Genomic DNA, 21389 nt, shown 5'->3' with positions numbered 1-21389 from the left:
ACTGGAGGCGGGCTGCACGATGTTGGGGCGTGAGCGGAAGACGGCCTAACGGTGTGCGGGACCGTAGCCCAGCTTCATGGAGACGGTTGCGAATGGTCCTCGCCGATACCCCAGGAGCAACAGTGTCCCTAATTTGCTGGGAAGTGGCGGTGCGGTCCCCTACGGCACTGCGTAGGATCCTACGGTCTTGGCGTGCATCCGTGCGTCGCTGCGGTCCGGTCCCAGGTCGACGGGCACGTGCACCTTCCGCCGACCACTGGCGGCAACATCGATGTACTGTGGAGACCTCACGCCCCACGTGTTGAGCAATTCGGCGGTACGTCCACCCGGCCTCCCGCATGCCCACTATACGCCCTCGCTCAAAGTCCGTCAACTGCACATACGGTTCACGTCCACGCTGTCGCGGCATGCTACCAGTGTTAAAGACTGTGATGGAGCTCCGTATGCCACGGCAAACTGGCTGACACTGACAGCGGCGGAGCACAAACGCTGCGCAGCTAGCGCCATTCGACGGCCAACACCGCTGTTCCTGGTGTGTCCGCTGTGCCGTGCGTGTGATCATTGCTTGTACAGCCCTCTCGCAGTGTCCGGAGCAAGTATGGTGGGTCTGACACACCGGTGTCAATGTGTTCTTTTTTCCATTTCCAGGAGTGTATTTAATCTTGTAATACAGTTTTTTATTATTATCATTACAACTAGATATATTTTTTTGTGTGTCAACAGTCTTCTGACTGGTTTGATGTGGCCTGCTTCAGACTCCTCTACTGTGCCAACCTCTTTATCCCAGAGTAGCACTTGCAACTTACTGCCTCAAATATTTGCTGGATGTATTTCAATCGCGGCCTTCCTGTACAGTTTTTACCCTCTACAGCTCCCTCTAGTACCATGGAAGTTATTCCCAATGTCTTAACAGATGTCCAGTCATCCTGTCCGTTCTGCTTGTCAGTTCAAAAAGAATTTTCGGACGAACAAATCATTGACTTTATGAATTTAATTATAGTCGTAGTCAAATACAACTATTTTGAATTTAATGAGCAATTGTATCAGCAACCCTACAGTCACGCTATGGGAAATACGTTAGCTGGTATCCTTGCTAACATCTTAATTAATTCTACAGAAGAAAAGTTCTTCAACTGTTTCTCAGCTACAGCGCTAGGCCTTCTCTCCTATTTCAGATATGTCGATGATACTCTACACATCTTCAAAGGGTCTGTTGATGGCATTGACCGTATTTTCAATCTCTTCAATGAACTTCACGAGAAAATATCCTTCGCCAGCGAACTCGAAAACGAGGCCCGTTAATTGAATTTTCTTGTTTTGACGCTTACAGTAGAAGAAAATAAAATCTCATTTGATGTTTTTCGTAAAGAAACATATACCGATCAGATCGTAGCTGCAACTTCTATGCCCCACAATCTCGTAAGAACGCTTTCTTGCGCTATGTTATTCACAGAGCTACTTCTATTCCATTCTCGAAAGAAAAATTCGGGGAAGAAATTAATATAATCAAAACGATAACAGTTAATAACGAATACGGACCTGCCATAGTGTATAACATCCTTAAAAAGGAAACTGTAAAAACAGTTACTACACTCGGCACCTCTATCATTGAGTCCAGCCTAAAGAAGAAGTTTCTTCTATTCCTTTCTTGGGTCCCATCTCCTATCAGTTCCAACGCCTTCTTCGTAATAACTGCAACGGTAATTCGCCTTTTCAACCAATAACAACTCGAAAAAAATTTTATTCATAAATTAAAATCGACCCATTCCCCTTTGAAAAACTCTGGTGTCTATAAGATTCTTTGCGACACCTGCTCTTCTTACTACATAGGACAAACAGGACGTGCATTTACAGTCAGAGATAAAGAACATCTTATATGACACAATTTTACTAATGAAACGTCCCCTTAGAAAAATTATACATGACTGTGTTTAAACTGACACACAATATTTTTAGCGCAACGCAATCTGGCTTTCAATAATCCCTACAAAAGAATGGCCCTGACTAACATTAACCTATACCTTTCACAAATCACTTACCTTACAAAAATCTTCGTTACTCGAACTACTGCAATACAGCGACCGCCACTACTGCCAGCTAAATAAAAGATTCAAACTACTGAAGGCACTAACTACTGATAGGCATAGTTAGCAAATGAAAGATTTTGATAGAGAAAAAACAATGTATTTACCTTACTAGTGTTCAAAAGTCATAATATATATAGCAGTTCATGAAATCCATTCTTACAAATGTACTGTTTCTGATGGACACACGTCCAGATCATCCGCTCTCAAAATTCCGCCATCTCACTTCCCCACATCCGCCACTGCTGGCGGCTCACCTCCAACTGCGCAACGCTATGCACTGTTAACATCCAGCTGCCCAACACTACAATGGCAGACAACAATGCAAACTAGCCACAGACTGGACACAGCACAGCCAGGGATTTTCATACAGAGCGCTACGTGGCGTTACCAATAAGAAAACCTAAACAGCCTACTTACACTAACACCCAAAATTCGTCTTACACTGAGAAGAAGGACTTAGATTAGATATTCTCGAAGAATTAGAAATTTTTAAACATCTTTCTCGAAATGATGGCCTCATTCTTAATGAGCAGCTACAATTACGTAATAAAAGCTTCTTCAGCGGTGTAAAGCCGTTACTTGATATTTTATTTCGTGTTCCCTCGTACAGTCGCCGAAGTATTTCTTCTATCTAAGTCGATACATAACTATTTCTTCACTAAATGATTTATATTAATTACATTTCATGTTATACCGTTTTTCTATTCGCTGAGTTATTCAGCTCCTTTTGTAATTCTGTAATGGCGTTTTTCACCCTATAAACTGTACTTCCAAGCTTTTATATAGACAAATTGTTATCAAGTCTGCTGCTGACAGGTAAAATATTGCCTCTTACTTCATGTATTACACATTTCACCTGTCTATATTCGTAATGTTAAATAGCCGCTTTGTATTTGCGTGCTAGATGGCACTTTTGGTATAATGTTCAGCAATTACTCGCGCGGGCGCCTCAGTCTGATGCTACCGCAGCTCGACATGTGGAGCAGCCCTTAGTGGCCTGCTTCTATATGTTCTGTTTTAATATTTTGTAACCATATTGTTATCGCTTCATAGTTATTTTATATGTGACCTGCCAGTTTTAAATGTTTCATTTCTGATGAAGGCACTCTTAGAAGTGGCCGAGACCTAGGTCAAAAAGACTTCATTTTCGCGACCGAGGACTGCAATTGTTTTAATTTTGATCTAATTTATTAGACACAGTTCCTGCGTTTTCGTAAGGGTCTACAGTATAGATGCGCAGCACGTTCTGATAGTCCGTTAATCTGCATAGTTTAGTTTTCCACGGTCTGTAGTATGGACAGGGACTGCGATTGTTGTGTACGGATGCGAGCCGAGTTGGCGACACGTCGCTCTAAGCTTCAGAATACGGTTACACAGCTTGAGGCTGCAGTGGATGGGCACCACTGTTGTTGGCCGGCCGTGGGGATCCAACGGACGTCCAGCACGTCCGAGTCCTCCTATCGATCCTCACCCGTGGTCAGCCCAGTTACTGCTCGCACTGTGGTTGAGTGGGAAGTCGCCCCGGGGCGTAGCGGGCGGCGAAAGACTTCCCAGGCGGCCGCACGTAAGGCTTCCCCGGTTTGTGTGACAAACAGATTCCAGGTGCTGTCTGTGGCACACACTGTCGCTGAGCCAGATGCTGTCGCCTGTCCTGTTTCAGAGGAAACCTCTCAGCCTGCAAGATCCGGGCAATCGCAGAGGGTGGGACTATTGGTAGTTGGAAGCTCCTACGTTAGGTGCGTTATGGGGCCCCTTATGGACTTGGCTGACAAGAAGGGTAAGAAAACGGGTGTGCACTCCATGTGTATACCGGGTGGAGTCAGTCCAGATGTGGAAAGGGTCCTCCTGGATGCCATGAAGAGCACAGGGTGCAGCCAACTGCAGGTTGTTGGTCACGTCGGTACCAATGATGTGTGTCGCTTTGGATCAGAAGAGATTCTCTCTGGTTTCAAGCGGCTAACAGAAGTGGTAAAGGCTGCCAGTCTTGCTTGCAAGATGAAAGCAGAGCTGACCATTTGCAGCATAGTCGTCAGGACCGATTGCGGACCTCTGGTACAGAGCCGAGTGGTTCTTCGACCGTGTAGGCTGCAGATTTCTCGACTTGCGCCAAAAGGTGGTTGGGTTTCTGGTTCCATTGAATAGGTCAGGTGTCCACTACACGCAGGAGGCGGCTACACGGGTAGCAGCGGCTGTGTGGCGAGGATTGGTCGGTTTTTTGGGTTAGAGGGTCTCGGAAAAACACAAGAAGGTCTTCAGTCAAAAAGGGTGCAGGCTGAACACAGGAAGAACGTAGATACAGGAACCATTGGTATAATAGTTGTAAATTGTCGTAGCTGTGTTGGGGAAGTACCAGAAATTTTTGCGAAGAACCTTACGGTGTTCCGAAAGGATAGGCTAACCACGGTTGGCGGTGGCGTGCTTGATGTCATTAGTAGTTTATCTTGTCGCGAAATTGAAGTAGTTAGTTCCTATGAGTTAGTATTGGCAGAGGTCATTGTTGTAAACCGGTATAAATAATTGGATCATTTTACCGACCTCCCAATTCAAATGATGCAGTTGCTGAAAGGTTCAAAGAAAACTTGAGTTTGATTTCAAACACGTACCCAACTCATACGATTATAGTTGGGGGTGACTTTAATTTACCCTCGATATGTTGGCGAAAATACATGTTTAATTCCGGAGGCGTGCATAAAATATCATCCGAAATTGTGCTAAACGCATTCTCTGAATGTTATTTCGAGCAGTTAGTTCATGAGCCCACGCGAATCATAAACGTTTGTGAAAACACACCAGACCTTTTACCAACAAATAATCCGAAGTAAATAACGAGCATCGAAACGGATATAGGATTAGTGAACACAGGGTTGTCGTAGCGAGACCGAATATTGTAATCCCCAAATCCTCCAAATACAAACGAAAAATATACCTATTCAAAAAAGCAGATAAAAATTCACTTGTCGCCTTTCTGAGAGACAGTCTCCACTCCATCCAAATTAATAATATAACTGTAGACCAAATATGGCTTGAATTCAAAAAAGTATTATCAGCAGAAATTTAGAGATTTCTACCAAATAAACTAACAAACGACGGAGCTGATCCTCCTTGGTACACAAATCGGGTCAGAACACTGTTGCAAAAACAACGAAACAAACATACCAAATTTAAAGAAACGCAAAATCCCCAAGATTGGCAGTCTCTTACAGAAACTCGAATCTTAGCGCGGATTTCAACGTGAGATGCTTATAACAGTTTCCACAACGAAACTTTGTCTCGATACCTGGCAGAAAATCCAAAGAGATTCTGGTCGTATGTGAAGTATGTTAGCGGCCAGAAACAATCAATGCCTCCTCTGCGCGATAGCAATGGAGATACCATCGAAGACAGTGCTGCCAAAGCAGAGTTACAAAACACAGCCTTCCGAAATGCCTTCACAAAACAAGACGAAGTAAATATTCCAGAATTCGAATCGAGAACAGCTGCCAACATGAGTAACGTAAAAGTAAATATCCTCGGAGTAGTGAAGCAACTCAAATCACTTAATAAAAACAAGTCTTCTGGTTCAGACGGTATACCAATTAGGCTCCTTTCGGAGTATGCTGATGCATTAGATCCATACTTAACAATCATATACAACCGTTCGCTCGACGAAAGATCCGCACCCAAAGACTGGAAAGTTGCACAGGTCACACCAATATTCAATAAAGGTAGTAGGAGTAATCTACTTCATTACAGGCCCATATCGTTAACGTCGATATGCAGCAAGTTTTTGAACATATATTGTGTTCTGACATTGTGAATTACCTTTAAGAAAACGGTCTATTGACATAAAAAGGTAGTAGGAGTAATCTACTTCATTACAGGCCCATATCGTTAACGTCGATATGCAGCAAGTTTTTGAACATATATTGTGTTCTGACATTGTGAATTACCTTTAAGAAAACGGTCTATTGACACACAGTCATCATGGGTTTAGAAAAAATCGTTCTTGTGAAACACAACTATCTCTTTATTCGCATGAAATGTTGAATGCTATTGACAAGGTACTTCAAATCGATTTCGTATTTCTGGATTTCCGGAAGGCTTTTGACACTGTACCACACGGATTTCCGGAAGGCTTTTGACACTGTACCACACAAGCGGCTTGAAGTGAAATTGAGTGCTTATGGAATATCGTCTCAGTTATGTGACTGGATTTGTGATTTGCTGTCAGAGAGGTCTCAGTTCGTAGTAATTGACGGAAAGTCATCGAGTAAAACAGAAGTGATTTCTGGAGTTCCCCAAGGTAGTGTTATAGGCCCTTTGCTATTCCTTATCTACATAAACAATTTGGGAGACAATCTGAGCAGCCCTCTTAGGTTGCTGGCAGATGACGCTGTCCTTTATCGACTAATAAAGTCATTAGAAGATCATAACAAATTGCAAAATGATTTAGAAAAGATATCTGAATGTTGCGAAAATTGGCAGTTGACCCTAAATAACGAAAAGTGTGAGGTCATCCACATTAGTGCTAAAATAAATCCGTTAAACTTCGGTTACACGATAAATCAGTCATATCTAAATGCCGTATATTAAACTAAATACCTAGGAATTACAATTACGAACAACACACAGAAAATGTTGTGGGGAAGAGTAACCAAAGACTACGTTTTATTGGCAGGACACTTAGAAAATGTCACAGATCTACTAAGGAGGCTGCCTACACTACGCTTGACCGTCCTATTTTAGAAAACTGTTGCGCGGTGTGGGATCCTTACCAGATAGGACTGACGGAGTACATCGAAAAAGTTCGAAGAAAGGCAGCACGTTTTGTATTATCGCGAAATATGGGAGAGAGTCACTGAAATGATAGAGGGTTTGGGGTGGACATCAATAAAAGAAAGGCGTTTTTCGTTGCGACGGAATCTTCTCACAAAATTCCAGTCACCAACTTTCTCCTCCGAATGAAAATATTTTGTTGACCCTGATCTGCATAGGGAGAAACGATTAGCACGACAAAATAATGGGAATCAGAACTCGTACGGAAATGTATTGGCGTCCGTTCTTTCCGCACGCTATACGAGATTGGAATAATAGAGAATTGTGAAGGTGGTTCGATGAGCCCTCTGCCAGGCACTTAAATGTGATTTGCAGAGTATCCATATAGATGCATTTAAGCGAATCAAATGTCCGCTACGTCTCATAGCATTTTCATGAAAATTGCAATAAAGGTCAGTTTGGAAGCATCTGTGCGCTCTTTACACTTCAATGGAAATGATCCTTTCTGTTCTGTATACCTCGTGTTACAAGATGCACACCATATTTCATTTTCTCCCACTTGTTCTAATTTACTTTTGTCTGTAGCGACCTCATGCATTAAACTTTATCTGACTGGATTTTCCGCTTCGAATGTTCATGGTTGAATAATTCCTCAGTTTTTCTGAGATTTCTCAAAAATATGGAACAGTAACGATCTTTTTATCGTTCACTGGTTGCTTTTTCTGTTTTCTGTTTCCCTGTGGTCATTCACCATACTTAAATCGTATCCACTGTTTTCTGCTATCTGTTTATGATGTTTCTCTCATTCGGTCTATCCGCTATACCCACTGGTACACTAAATTGTCTATGTACTAAACTTCTAAATGCAGCATTTTTATTCATTTGCATGTGACATGATTAATTAGTAATCACATCTGCTGCTGCTACTTGCTTTCTGAATATCTTAAAGGCACGCCGTTTATTTTGCCTCATTATCTCTAGGTCCAAAAACTGAATATGATTATTACTTTCGAGCTCCACAGTAAAGATGATTTTCTCATGGCACCCAGTGAATTTACTACTTTATCGATGTCCTCCTCTGGTCCTCCTACAAGAAATAACGTGTCGTCTACAGAACATTTAAAATATGCTAACGTTTGCATCAAAGAATTTTCAGATTTAAAAACGTTCTCTTCTAAATTGCTAATAAATATATCCAACCAAAATTCTGGATTCCATAGCCCTTCCACTTTTTGGGGTGTTAAGCAAGAAACAGCTGAAATCAGTGACAAGCCCAGCAGCTCTAAAAACTCTGTCGTTTCCAATATGGATCATTTTATGCTTGAGTAAATTATTTTTAATACTGTAATTTTGACATCTACTGGAATTTTAGAATACCAGTTTTTAATATGATGGGGGGCTATTTGGGAGGAATCAATGATCGGCTTATCTTTAATTTCGTGAACGAAGACGATATTGTTACACACTGAGTAGTTGTTGCTGAACACATTATTGCCTCTAAAAAAACTGTTTAGTAACCTTGTTAACTTGTAACGATTGATCTGAAAGGCTGATTTACAAACTCATCAATGAGTTAACTCTTTAGATATTTCAGTAATGGCGTTGTTATCAAAACAATCTAATGTTTCCCTCATGTACTCAACTTCCTTAACAACCACTATAATGTTCCCTCCATCTGCCTTAGTAACAATCGTTTTACTACCATCCGTTCATTCCTGATTAACGGATTTTATTGTATTCTTTCTTTATTACTTTTCTGATATTTCCTACCATTCTCCCGTTTACTTAATTAAATTTCCAAAGCCTTGCACAACTTGTGCCGTACAAGCCCTACTTTGTTACGATTAAGTTTCACTAAGTCTCCCGCCAGTTTAGCAACAATGATTGTCACCTTTGCTTTCTCTTGCCAAACTATCAAACAGTGGCTCAGTTTTTTGTTTCAGGCGTTGATTCAACCTTCCAGCGGGCACGTCTGTGTATAAAGTGCGCCAACCACAAGTGAGGTTGTCTTGTGACGATCAGTTTTTGTTTTATAATTGTGAGCCCGTACCTGTTCCTTCATTATTGCTTCAACTAACAACAGTTATGTATGACCAAGTGAGCGGCAGTAATATAAAATAAACAGCGAGTTAGGTGAAAAAAATTGAAAAAAATTTGCGTGCCAGGAAAACGCCCCACATTTCGAGCAATCAGCAGAATCCCACAATGAGGCAGTTGTCTATGAGATGATCAGTAATCGAAAGAGAGTCTGGCTGGGATCTGATGCGTACGCCGAGCATCTGCTCGTGCTACGAAGATCGAGGTTTGGAAGTATATTTTCTTCTTCTTTAAACACAGTGTCCTTCTGATTTGCGTCTCTTGGATAGAAGTTTCTGGTTTGTGGTTTATTTTACCCTCCCTGCTTTACCTTCGATTTTACCGAATTTTAATAACATCTTATCCCCTCAGTTCTTTTTAATGAACCCTTCGTACAATACATTATCAACCTAACTTTTCGCTTTCTCCTAAATGCGCTCGTGCAGCTTATCTCAAGTTTTAACTAGCGACACATCTAATTATTTTGTTATCTTATCTCTCTTCTCACAAAGGCAATTAATTTCAGTGTGTTCACACAGTATCTTGGCTTTAAAATTGCTACTTTTCCTGTTCTAGATTGCTGATCACCTGTTTCCATCTTTGCATAATTTGTGATAAGACCGTTTTTAACATATTCTTTCTTGAACATAATACTTCTGACTTTTTTAAGCAATCTGGATTTAAGATTCTTATATTTACATAAACACCTCACAGTCTTCACTGGAACAGGCATTCTAATGTTATCTGTCCTAAGGACTGGTGGTTACAGCTGCGAAGATAACCGTTATCGTTATGTAGCATGTAAATTCATATGTGAGAAATGTAAACCGCAGCTACATGTCTAGCGAGTCAAGTTCCCATCATCTTGACACAGTAGCACTTAAAGCACATAGAAGTCATGAAATAAAATAAAATGAGGACACTGGAACATAAAGCCTTAGTTCCAAAACCAGCAACATCTGAGACTCTGGTTTACTTCTTCATGCGACCACTTGTTCACCAAAGTGTTCCCTTTTATATAGATGTGACACAGATCGCATCTGCTTGTCACAACAGCCACCGTCCTGGACACTGACTTGTTCTGTAAACAGAAACATGGCGCCAGCTGACTGCACTGAGTCACCAACCACTCTACAGCATTCCAGAGATGTCATACCACTGCCCTGTTCCCAGCTCACGTGGAGACTGACTGAAAGGAACATGACTCTACAATGAGATTCATTTCTAAAAGCCTACCATGACCACTTCTTTAAGGAAAGAAGTAGAAAACAGAGAACATGTACAAACAAAGATTGCACCGAGTCACTACACTATAATGATAAGGCCACAATGTTTATAGACAGGTGAATTCTTGACTATGAAGTATATGCTGGACAGAACAGAGACTTTTGAAAGACGATGATATGAAAAATAGTGTGTGCAATACAAATTATAGATGGTTGGAAGGCGAGAAGTATTTAGAGCGACCGAAATATACAGAAGATACCAGAACTTAAGTCTAAGCGAAGGTTAACTTTTTTTGAACACCTCGTCCAAATGAATGAGAATGGGCAAACAAAATAAATATTTCTTGATTTCTGAACAAAAACGATAACAGTAGCCTACGCTACAGGAATACGAAAATGACTATCAAGGAAAAAGTATCAAGGAATCCAAAATAATAGAAATAAATTTTTAAGCAGAGAATAATAGCTCTACAACGCTTGCAAGGCAGAAGAAAATAAGAAATCAGTAAAACTTGGACAGAAGGAAGGAAAAGAAGACATGGGGAGAAGATGAAGTATTGGAAGAATAGAAAGAAAACGAACTCAAACTGTTACACGGAAAGGAAATGCACTTACCTGAAAATCTATGAGCCTAACATCTATATTATTTTCATCCACATTTGCAAACATGTAGTTGTACTTCCAACAGTCGCCGTGCAGAATAACTGGCAGCCTTATTTCCGTTGACCTCCAGTAGCTGAAGAAGTCGTTTGTGAATTTTTCTGCAAGCCGTTCATACTTTTCAGCGTAGCTTTCGAACCCACTGTGAGCTCTAAGCTGCCGGGCCACAGCTTTGAAGAGATGGTCAGAGAACTGCCTGTAGTACTCCTGCAGACCTTCATTCATGGTATCCTTTGGGTCAAAGAGCGTTTTGTAGTGTGGCCGGTCCTTGAGGACCCTCGCCGAGGCGGCGTGCAGGCGGGCGTAGGCGCGCACCACTGCTGCACACTGCTCGTAGTCCAGAGGGAGGGCAGCATCCGCCGTCCTAAAGCCGGCTGGCGAGAGGTCCTCTATGGCGAGGAACGGGAAGGGCGTGCTGCCTGCCACATAGCAGAGCGGCGCCACAGGCCGGAACGCCTCGCCCTCCACACTCCTCAGCAGTTTATGTACCTCTGGGATCACTTCATCCAGCGCCATTGTCTCCGTCTGGAAGTCCTTTGGGACGTCTTCCTTTTCCCAATCTATCTCCAAGTACTTCAGTACGAAGCTCCTCTTTTCATAGGCGTCGGATTCTCCAGGTCTGACAGCCGCGACAATTCTGATCACGTCGCTTGAGAAGCTCATGCCCCGCTTGGAGGCAGAGTCAGATTCGAATATTTTCACCGTCAGTGCAGTCCCCTCATTTCCATTATTCAGCACAGACTCTATGAACTGCTTGTTGACCCAATAAGGAAAGGGCGGACTTTCAGGTTCAGCACAACTCATGATTGGTCCAGAATGAAGACTGCAAACAAACAAGAATACCAAAGTAAATCTCTTGTCGTTAACCAAAGACATATTTCAGTAACAGTATGCAACAATGGACCTTTAAGCGAGAAATCAGCGTTCTGTAGGCATTTCTCTCTTAAGCGGAGCTACATAGATTGATTCACAGGTTCCAGAAATATCACCCTCTCACAAATCCAGTCGTCAAGGTATGACATGTAACTAGTTGGGAGATTTGTTCCAGATGATTTGGCTCTTCCGAGTTGGAGGCTAGAAATCTTGTTGGGTTCTAAAGGGAGCTGTTATTCGCTTGGGGAATGAGGAGAGGTACTGACAGACCGAAGACTTGTGTGAATCCGTACCCAGTCCTCAAACCCACTAGCCAACAGCTAGTTTTCAGCAGAATGATATACAGGGTGGTCCATTGATAGTGGCCGGGCCAAATATGTCACGAAATAAGCATCAAACGAAAAAACTACAAAGGACGAAACTTGTCTAGCTTGAAGTGGGAAACCAGATAGCGCTATGATTGGCTCGCTAGATGGCGCTGCCATAGGTCAAACGGATATCAACTGCGATTTTTCAAGTATTAACCCCCATTTTTATTACATATTCGTGTAGTACGTACAGAAATATGAGTGTTTTAGTTGGACCACTTTTTTCGCAACACGATATCGACCTTTTCCGCAACTGGTAAACGGTACGTTTTAACACGGGTAATGTATCACGAAGCAAATACCGTCCGCAAAGGCGGAATGTTACTTGATACCACGAACTTATACGTTTGTGACTATTACAGCGCCATCTATCAAAAAATGCAAAAAGTGGTCCAAATAAAACATTCATATTTCTTTACCTACTACACGAATATGTAATAAAAAATGTGGGTCCCTATTTAAAAAAACGCAGTTGATATCCGTTTGACATATGGCAGCGCCATCTAGCGGGCCAACCATAGCGCCATCTGGTTTCCCCCTTCAAGCTGAACAAGTTTCGTTCTTTGTAGTTTTTTCGCTTGACGCTTATTTCGTGACATATTTGGCCCAGTCACGATCAATGGACCACCCTGTACAGGGTGCAATAAAATTGTTCGGCCAAACATCCAGTACACATTCCTCAAGCATGGACGGTCAAATTATATTGTGTGGTCAGATTTCTGGATTCTTCCGTCAATTCTTGGTAGAGAAATTCTATATTTAACGTTGAAAAACGATCAAACTCTTTTTGAATATCTACTATTCGTTTATTTCCAACCTTTTTTTGCGTTACTAGACCATCGTCTGCAAACAAGTACCTAGCGTCCACGAGTGACACACTTTCTTTCTTTTTTTCCTGAGTGATCAGCCTTCTAACAGGTTTTATGCGGCCTGCCACGAATTCGTGTCCTGTCCTAACATCTTCATCTCAGAGTAGTACTTGCAACCTACTTCCTCTACAGTTTTTGCCCTCTAAGCGCACTCTAGGACCGTGGAAGGTATTTGTTTATGACGTAACCGATGTCCTACCGTCCTGTTCCTTCTTCCTGACAGTTTATCCATATACTCCTTTCCCCGACGATTCTGTGGAGAACCTCCTTTATCCTTACCTTATCAGCCCATCTAATTTCCAACATTTTTCTCTAGCACCGCATCCCAGATCCTAGGATTCTCTTCTACTCCGGTTTTCCCACAGTCCATGTGTAACTACCATAAAATGCTGTGCTCCAAACGTACATTGTCAGAATTTTTTTCCTCAAACTATTGCCTGTGTTTGATACAAGTAGACTTCTCTCGGCCAGTAGTGCCTTTTTTTTCAGTACTAGTCTGCTTTTGATGTCCTCCTTGCTCCGTCCATCCTGGGTTAGTTTGCTGTCTAAGTAGCAGAATGCGTTAACTTCATCTACTTCATGATCGCCAATCCTGTTGTTAAGTTTCTCGCTGTTCTCATTTCTTCTATTTCTCATTAATTTCGCCTTTCTTCATTTACTCTCAGTCCATATTCTGTGCTCAATAAACTGTTCATTCCATTCAGCAGAACTTGAAATTCTTCTTCACTTTCATTGAGGATAGCAATGTCATCAGTGAATCTTCTCATTTACATCATTTCACCTTGAATTGTAATCCCACCTTTCTTTTACTTTCGTCATTGCTTCTTCGATGTTTGGACTGAACTGTTTTACAACATTAATAATCCCCTCACTTCGTCCTTTGTCTTCCGCTCTTCTTGTTCCCTATTTGGCTCTTGCACATATTGCATATTACCCCTCTTTCCCTATATCTTATCCCCATTTTTCTCAGGATTTTGAACATCTTACACTATTTTACATTGTCGAACGCAACATCAGTACTGTCTCTCTGGTATCTTTATCTTCCCTAAGTGATCGTCATCTAAAAGGTCCTCAATTTTCTTTTCCGTTCTTCTGTATATTATTCTTGTCAGCAACTTGGATACATGAGCTATCAAGCTGATTGTGCGATAATTCTCCACTTGTCGGCCCTTGCTATCTTCGGAATTGTGTTGATGGTGTTTTCCCGAAAGTCTGATGGTACATAGACAGACTTACAAATTCTACACACCAACGTAAATTAGTCGTTTTGTTGCCACTTCTCCAAGCCATTTAAGAAATTCTGTTGAAAGGTTATCTATCCCTTCTGCCGTATTCGATCTTAAGTCTTGCAAAGCTCTTTCAAATTCTGATTCTAATAGTGGATCCTCTTTTCTTCCCTATTGACTCCTGTTTCTTCTTCTGTCACAACATCAGACAAGTCTTCCTCCTCATAGAGGCCTTCAGTGTGTTCTTTCCATCCATCCGCTATCTCATCTGCATTTTACAGCGACACTAGTGCATTAAAAATCAAACATTAGAAACAAAAGTGTTATCAACACCTGCAGAATTTTAGTCGTCACATTAGGTAAGAAACGTCGAGTGCTTATCACTCAAGTTGTACAAAAAACATTGAAAATTATAGTGTTAAATTACAGTTTACAACACAGATACTATCGAACACAATTCATGACGAATACACACAATTTTAAAATACAAAATGTCTCTGAGTATAATACTGAAGTCTGTGAGTAACAACAAAGTAATATATATGACTCTTCTAGACGAAATTTAAATCCACCTTTGGAACTATAATTTAGTGGACCTTGAGAAAATTAAAGGTCTCACTATCCTACACAGTAAAAAAGTGGATGTATTTATGTTAGAAGTTTATTTTCAAACACCAGTTCTGACAGAACTAGTATACAAAGTTGGTGTCAAAGAAGATATAAGGATGGCTGCCCATACATGCTGACAACTACATTATTTTCGATTTCTAGGATCTCTGTACAGACAGTTACATGGCTTGGCAATGTGGTCTCCCTTCAGCCCTCTTTTAGCATAAGTCTTTATAGACCATTGAGAAAAGCTGTTTCTAGATGAAGAAGCTCTCAGTGTAACATTAACTAGTGGATTAGACATGTAAACGGTGTACTGTATCTGTGTACAGTCACAGCCAAATAACTCAGCGCATTCCTAGAACCCTAGAACATCTAGGCTCACAACAGTGAACATACAGTTCACCATGGAGCTTGGTGAAAAACCCATCAGCTTCTTACATTACTACAAATACACATAGTTTCAAAATTAACAAAAAATCTTCAACAACAGACACTGTAACACTTTTATGTTGGTATGGGTATCCAGTAACCCACAAATATGCTGTCTTCTATCCCATTGTGCATCGTTCATATACACACCAATGTCAAGGGAGAGTTTCCAAAGAAAATTAGGCACAAATAAATTTACTGCATCTAGTAACAGCCCTGACAAAATTCTACAAAAGAAATAAAGATGAAAAATCTTTCCCTACCTTTATGTTTTTATGCAGTAAGAGTTGTAACTAAAATAAGTTGTTTACTAGCACATATTAAGAAGTTCATCCAACAATTTTGCCAAATTTCTCAGATCTGGCAACAGTAAAACTTTATTTTACATATTATTCAACAGCGAGGTTAAAATGTATTTATTAAATAATAGTAGAGTTTATAAAACCAATTGCATTGTCCATATAAAACTGCATATTGGTAAATCAGGCGGGGCTATAAGACATAAACTGATGGAACATGAACAAGCTGGAGATTACATAATTTCAGACACCACATTTACTGACACATGCTGGCCGCCGGTCACACACACAAAGCCAACAAAAGGGAATGCTTAGCCTATCAGAAGCACTTTAACTAAATTCGCAGTTATTTCAAAACCCCCACCTAGTACTGAATAATTTATTACAGCTGAGCACATTCCCACTCTTAAGCACCAGTCACTTACTCTCAAACTGAATGGTCTCATTCGTTTCCACAAACTTTTATCACAATAGAATTGTCATATGCCATACTTCGTTTCTCATTACATCCTTTTTATATTCATACTATACTTTAATACTGCGCGGTTTCGTTACGTACTGTTTTTGATATCATCTACCGTATAAACTGTTATTCATCACTGTAATTTAAAATGTGTGGCGCATGATGTGAGTGATGAGCACTCGAGTTGAAAGTCCTCAGCTAATGGAATAACTAAAGATACTATTTTTGTTGATAGTACCCTTGTTGCTTACGTTTTGTTTCCTACTGACTAGTGTCTCTTTTGGGCGCTAGTCATATGTTTGCTGATGATGGTGTAATAAGCTGAAAACCGATTCGAAATAAAGAAATATCAGTAGAACAAAAACACAGTTTCTTTGTTTTTCAACTTTAAACATGTTGTCTAGAAAGGTGTCTAGGAGGGCTTTATTTCCATGCTACAACTCTTTTTCTACAAAATCCTCACTGTATTTAATCAACGAAAACACAGGAAACTCTAAAGGTGCCCCCCTTTAGCACTGATACATGTATCAACATTGATGTACACTGATGTACCCCTGGAGTAAAACATATGGGTTAGCAGCCTTCTACAGTGTAGGCGTACAGACTTTCTGCTTGTTGTATCGAGATTCTATACATAATAACTTTAAATGAGCCCTACAAATAAACATCCAATGGGTTTATGACCCGAGAACACAGATGCAAAAGAATCGGTCCACCCCTTTGTGCCCACCAGTCGTGCATTCTGTTATTTATAAGCCAACGGATATTGACACTGAAATGAGAAGGATTCCATCGTCCATGAAGTACATGTTTCGCCACATTCTTAAAGTCACATTTCACAGTAGGTAAGCAGCTTGTTCTCTGAAAAAGCATTGCAAGTTTGCGTGTTGAGACTAAATGGAATAACATGATACCCTAACTAAAAGTCACCAAAAATGCCGGTTTAAACACTGACGCAAAATATTTGTGAATAATGTCCATCAACAGTTATTTGAGGATTCATGTCCACACCCACAGGCTAACTATGAAATTTCTCTTGTGTTTTTATTCCGGCCATTGACAGAAGTACTGGTACTGAGGAGAGCTGAATTTGCTTGCTTGCTTGCCTGGGAGATTATATGGAGACACACCCTAGTCAGAAATGGGTAAAAACCCATCATGGGGAATTTTGACGCTTAAGAGGACAGACAATGCTCCAAGAAATGTCGATTGTCAGACAAGCTGAAAGATGATTCTTACAGCCTTTCAAGTATCTATAGTAATTCACAAACAAGTATTAAAGAAAATCTGAATACATCTGCGACCTCATAAAAATGAGACACGTACAATGAAACAATAATGTTTCAAAACCTTTAAAACCAAAGAAGTTATTATTTCACAGAGAATGAACATTTTCACAATGAACCTCTGAATTAACAACTTTGAAACGCTTCATGCTGTTTCAGCATACGATGTCTTGGATAGTAGAATTGCACTGTAGCTATCATCTCTGCAATCTATGTATCTGTATGTATTTTATTTCTTGATTCTTTGTGGTTTTTATATCTTTTCACAGTGCATATATTTGTTAGAACCTCATATTATCAACAATTATACACCAATACCTCATATTTTGTCATACTTCTGCATTTATTAAATTAACATTTTACTATTTTCCATTAACTTTATTCAAATATTACTTAAACTGATTATACAAAATCGTGAGAATTTAATAAGTACTCAATCACATGTGTTAGCTGACACCACTATTGTGAAAGAGTGCCAGATGACACTTCTGACAAGCCTAAATGGTTACGTTTGGCTGCTTGGAGACCATGTGAAGCTACTCATGGACTTCAAGTCCCCAAACAACTATGAAATTTTTATGGACGACAATATATTGTGTCACTTGGTTTGAAGAACATTCTGTGCAATTCAAGCGACTGATTTGGCCACCCACCGCACATTTATGGGACATAATCTAAAGGCCAGTTCGTCCACAAAATCCTACACAGGCAACAATTTCGCTGTTATGGACGGCTAGAGAGGCAGCATGGGACTTCCAAGAACTAGTTAAGTTCACACGACGTCAAGTTGCTGCTCTATGCCAGGTAAAAGGTGCAGCACGATATCAGGGGGTATCCCACGACATTTGTCACGTCAGTGTAGGAATAACCTCGATGCTACCGGAAACCTTAATGTTTAAGAACATGGGTTGACATGTTCGACTTTATACAATATTTTTGAGTTAGCTCTGACGATGTCTCATGATTCTTAGCGAACTTGGAACCAACGTGCCCTCTGTTGTCTGAGCGATCAGAGCGGTCTGTACTAGCGGCCGCAGGACTTCCAGGAAGCGGGCTGGACTAGCAGAAAGCGGAGCTACGTGCAATCCCGATCGCTAGGTCCCATAGCCAGTCGACTGCGGTTACTGGTGTGAGACTACAAGGATTAAAAGTCATACTCTCTTCTTAGTACTATGGGAAACGTGTTTGTGTACATAGTTTTACATTACCTCAGTGCTATATAAACTGCTTTAATACTTAGTTATGAATATCGCATTGGTATACTCCAGTTGGCGAGAAGATAAGCAAGTGAACCTAGTGGCGTATCGTAGTGCGAAGCAGAGAAGGCACGGAAACCCAAGCAGGAGAGCGTCCGTATGAATGTGCAATCTGTGAGGTTCTGCTTCACAACTTTGCCATGCGTAGTTTCCAAGAGAAGATGAACACAAGGCAAAATAGTAGACCTACACTTGAATTAATCACCACAACTAAGGTGAAATCTTGCATATGGTGTTTGGAATAGCGTTGACTACTGCGACGTGGCTAACGTTCACGAAAACTATTAAGAACAACAACCAGTTTGAGAACCATTTGCACTCCTCAATGAAAAAATGGTTCAAGTAGCTCTCAGCACTATGGGACTTAACAATTGAGGTCATCAGTCCCCTAGAACTTAGAACTACTTACACCTAACTAACCTAAGGACATCACATACATCCATGCCCGAGGCAGGATTCGAACCTGCGACAGTAGCGGTCGCGCGGTTCCAGACTGTAGCGCCTAGAACCGCTGGGCCACTCCGGCCGGCTCCACTATGAATGAAAAAAACATACGGGAAGACGAGAATTGGTCGAATGTTGGATGAGCACAAGGCAGTTCATAATTTACAACATTAACAATCCAGTACGAAAGAAAAGAGACCTAACGATGCGCTTAATGTACTTAGTACGGTTCTTGTCAAGGCAAGATATGACGTTCTGAGGCCTGGGTCTCTGAATAAAGGCAATTGCCTTGAAATCATTCAGCTACTCACTGAGTTTCACGAAAAACTGAAACATAATTTAGAAAATTCTTCCGTGCTTACAAGTGTGTCAAATCTAATACAAAATGACTCAATTGCCTGTGTTTGAAACACGCCCATGAATAAAATAAGAAATAAGAGAAACAAATTTTGTCTCAGTTCGTCTACATGGCGTAACGGTTGTAACTCCTCAGAGGCTCAGTCTTTCATTAAGTCATAGCTGACGGTGAACGTCATGAAAGATGCTTAGAATTCATAAACATCTCTGAAGACAGAACAGCCATGGAACTATATTGTATTCTGGTACAACTGATTCACGACTAAGAGTTATGATGGAGCTGGAGTCATGGCTGGTCATTTGATTGGACTGCAATCTACGGCAGAATAACGTTTCCTATTGCAACGTTCGTTCACTGTTTCTCTCACCCACTGAATTTAGTGCTATCACTAGCTGGACCAAACATCAAAGTATGCGGATTTTTTTCTTTCACTCTAGTCTCCCTGCCTTCGAAGTTAAACCAAAGGAACCAGAGCTCTAGATGAGGAAGTAAAGAAGTGTCTGCCACTTGATGGTATCTTGCGTCTCGTTCTGTAAAAAACTCATGCGACTATCGGAGTGAACCGGTTTCACTTGTCAGGAAGACAATAGCTCCACGTGAGATGTGGGACGAAGATGCCTTTACTGCTGCCCGTGGACTGGTAATCATGAAGTAATAATTCAGTTTCAACTTCCTTTTTCGTAATTATGCTCCTATTTTCCGTCTCACTGATGCATTATTCGATGTCTTTTCCAGCCAAAGCACACGATATCAGTTACAAAAAAATTAATGAATTCAAAGAAATGTTGAAGACCAAATTTGAAGGATTTGAAAGAATATGGTGAAGAGTAATTAAAGGCCAACGGATGGATTAACAAGTAATTAGATGTGCTAGCCGTAATGCTAAAGTCAGATTGGAAACAAACTTTAGAGGAATCTATTGCAAAATGTTTGACACTTCTCGGGCAGTTACAAGATGATTAAGTAACGTGGAATACTTTTCATTTTTGGAAGGTTTAAACGTGCATAATTTTGATCAATATAAAACAGTTTGCCCTGAATTTGCGTTTCAATCACTATAGGACTGTTACGGATCAGTTTTAATTTTTCCTGTTTCAGGGCACAAGTAGTGGTTATGTATATTCAAGACGAAATGCACCATAAAATTGCTGGAGATTTATTGAGGTTTATTAAGTTAAAAGGACTCCGAACAGCACAGTACGACATCTTTAAATGCTGTGAACTTATTTTGGCTATTCCTGAATCCAGTATGTCAGGTGGGAGAAGTTTTTCAACCCTAAAAAGGATAAAGAACTATGTACATAGATCACAAATTCTAGAAAGGCTTTCAAACTTAGCTCTGTTGTCAACTGAAAAGTATCTCCTGCAGCAGCTCGTGTCTTAAATTGAAATTTAGCCAGCTGATGTCTTAACCTGAAATTTACCACCTGGTGAGCAACGAATTTGCCAAAATGGAGAGGATGATTCAGATTCATTACATTTAAGATTACTCAAAACTTAAAAATGACATTTTATTCTTTTATAACAAATTATCTTAACGAAAAGTTTAGTACACATGCTGTAAGTAAACTATTTAATACATCAGTTCACCAGTGTTAAGATTTCCTATATCATAAAAGGAACGTTGTATTAGCATTGCTAATTTATTGGAGCTATTTAATTGCTGCACATCATATATATGTTACACTAACTCTCACTCACTCATTCGTATGAAAATCTACATTAACTGAAGTCCGCTCTACTCACCGCGAAAGTAGTCAAGATGATCTTACGACGCTGCAGTACACAGCCAACAGTGACAAGCTATCGCCGATAGCGTGGTGCTTCCGCACCACTGCACGGAATACAAAAGTGCACATAGTCTCGCATCGCGCTTTTGTCAAATGACATCGGCTGTGTTCGACTAGCTTCGGCGATGCTCGGCCGTGGCTTCTGCGAACTCGCAGCCTTGCTCTCGCGTAGCCGACGACCTTCGGTGATGGTCGGTCATGGCTTCTGCGAAACCGCGCCGTTGCTGCGATTTCCGCTCTCTTGTGAAATCAGGGAAGTGGCTCACTGAACAACGTTATTTTATTGTGTGCAAACAGTAAGGGTCTTCTTCT

At 40.8% G+C, this 21389-nt stretch overlaps 1 protein-coding gene across 1 annotated transcript in view; it reads right to left on the bottom strand.

The window, feature by feature from the left end:
• LOC124777321 overlaps positions 1–21144 on the bottom strand; it is a 49771-nt gene extending 28627 nt beyond the window's left edge. The window contains exons 1-2 of the mRNA XM_047252680.1: positions 21034–21144; positions 10760–11627 (exon numbers count right to left, since the gene is read on the bottom strand). Of these exons, the coding sequence (XP_047108636.1) occupies positions 10760–11608 (849 nt within the window). The 5' untranslated portion in view covers positions 11609–11627; positions 21034–21144. The remainder of the gene's footprint in view (positions 1–10759; positions 11628–21033) is intronic.
• Positions 21145–21389: the final 245 nt, after the last annotated feature.

The sequence above is a fragment of the Schistocerca piceifrons genome, chromosome 2 (assembly GCF_021461385.2).
Source record: "Schistocerca piceifrons isolate TAMUIC-IGC-003096 chromosome 2, iqSchPice1.1, whole genome shotgun sequence".
NCBI classification, from domain to species: Eukaryota; Metazoa; Arthropoda; class Insecta; order Orthoptera; family Acrididae; genus Schistocerca; species Schistocerca piceifrons.
This window is presented reverse-complemented; position numbering and strand designations above follow the sequence as displayed.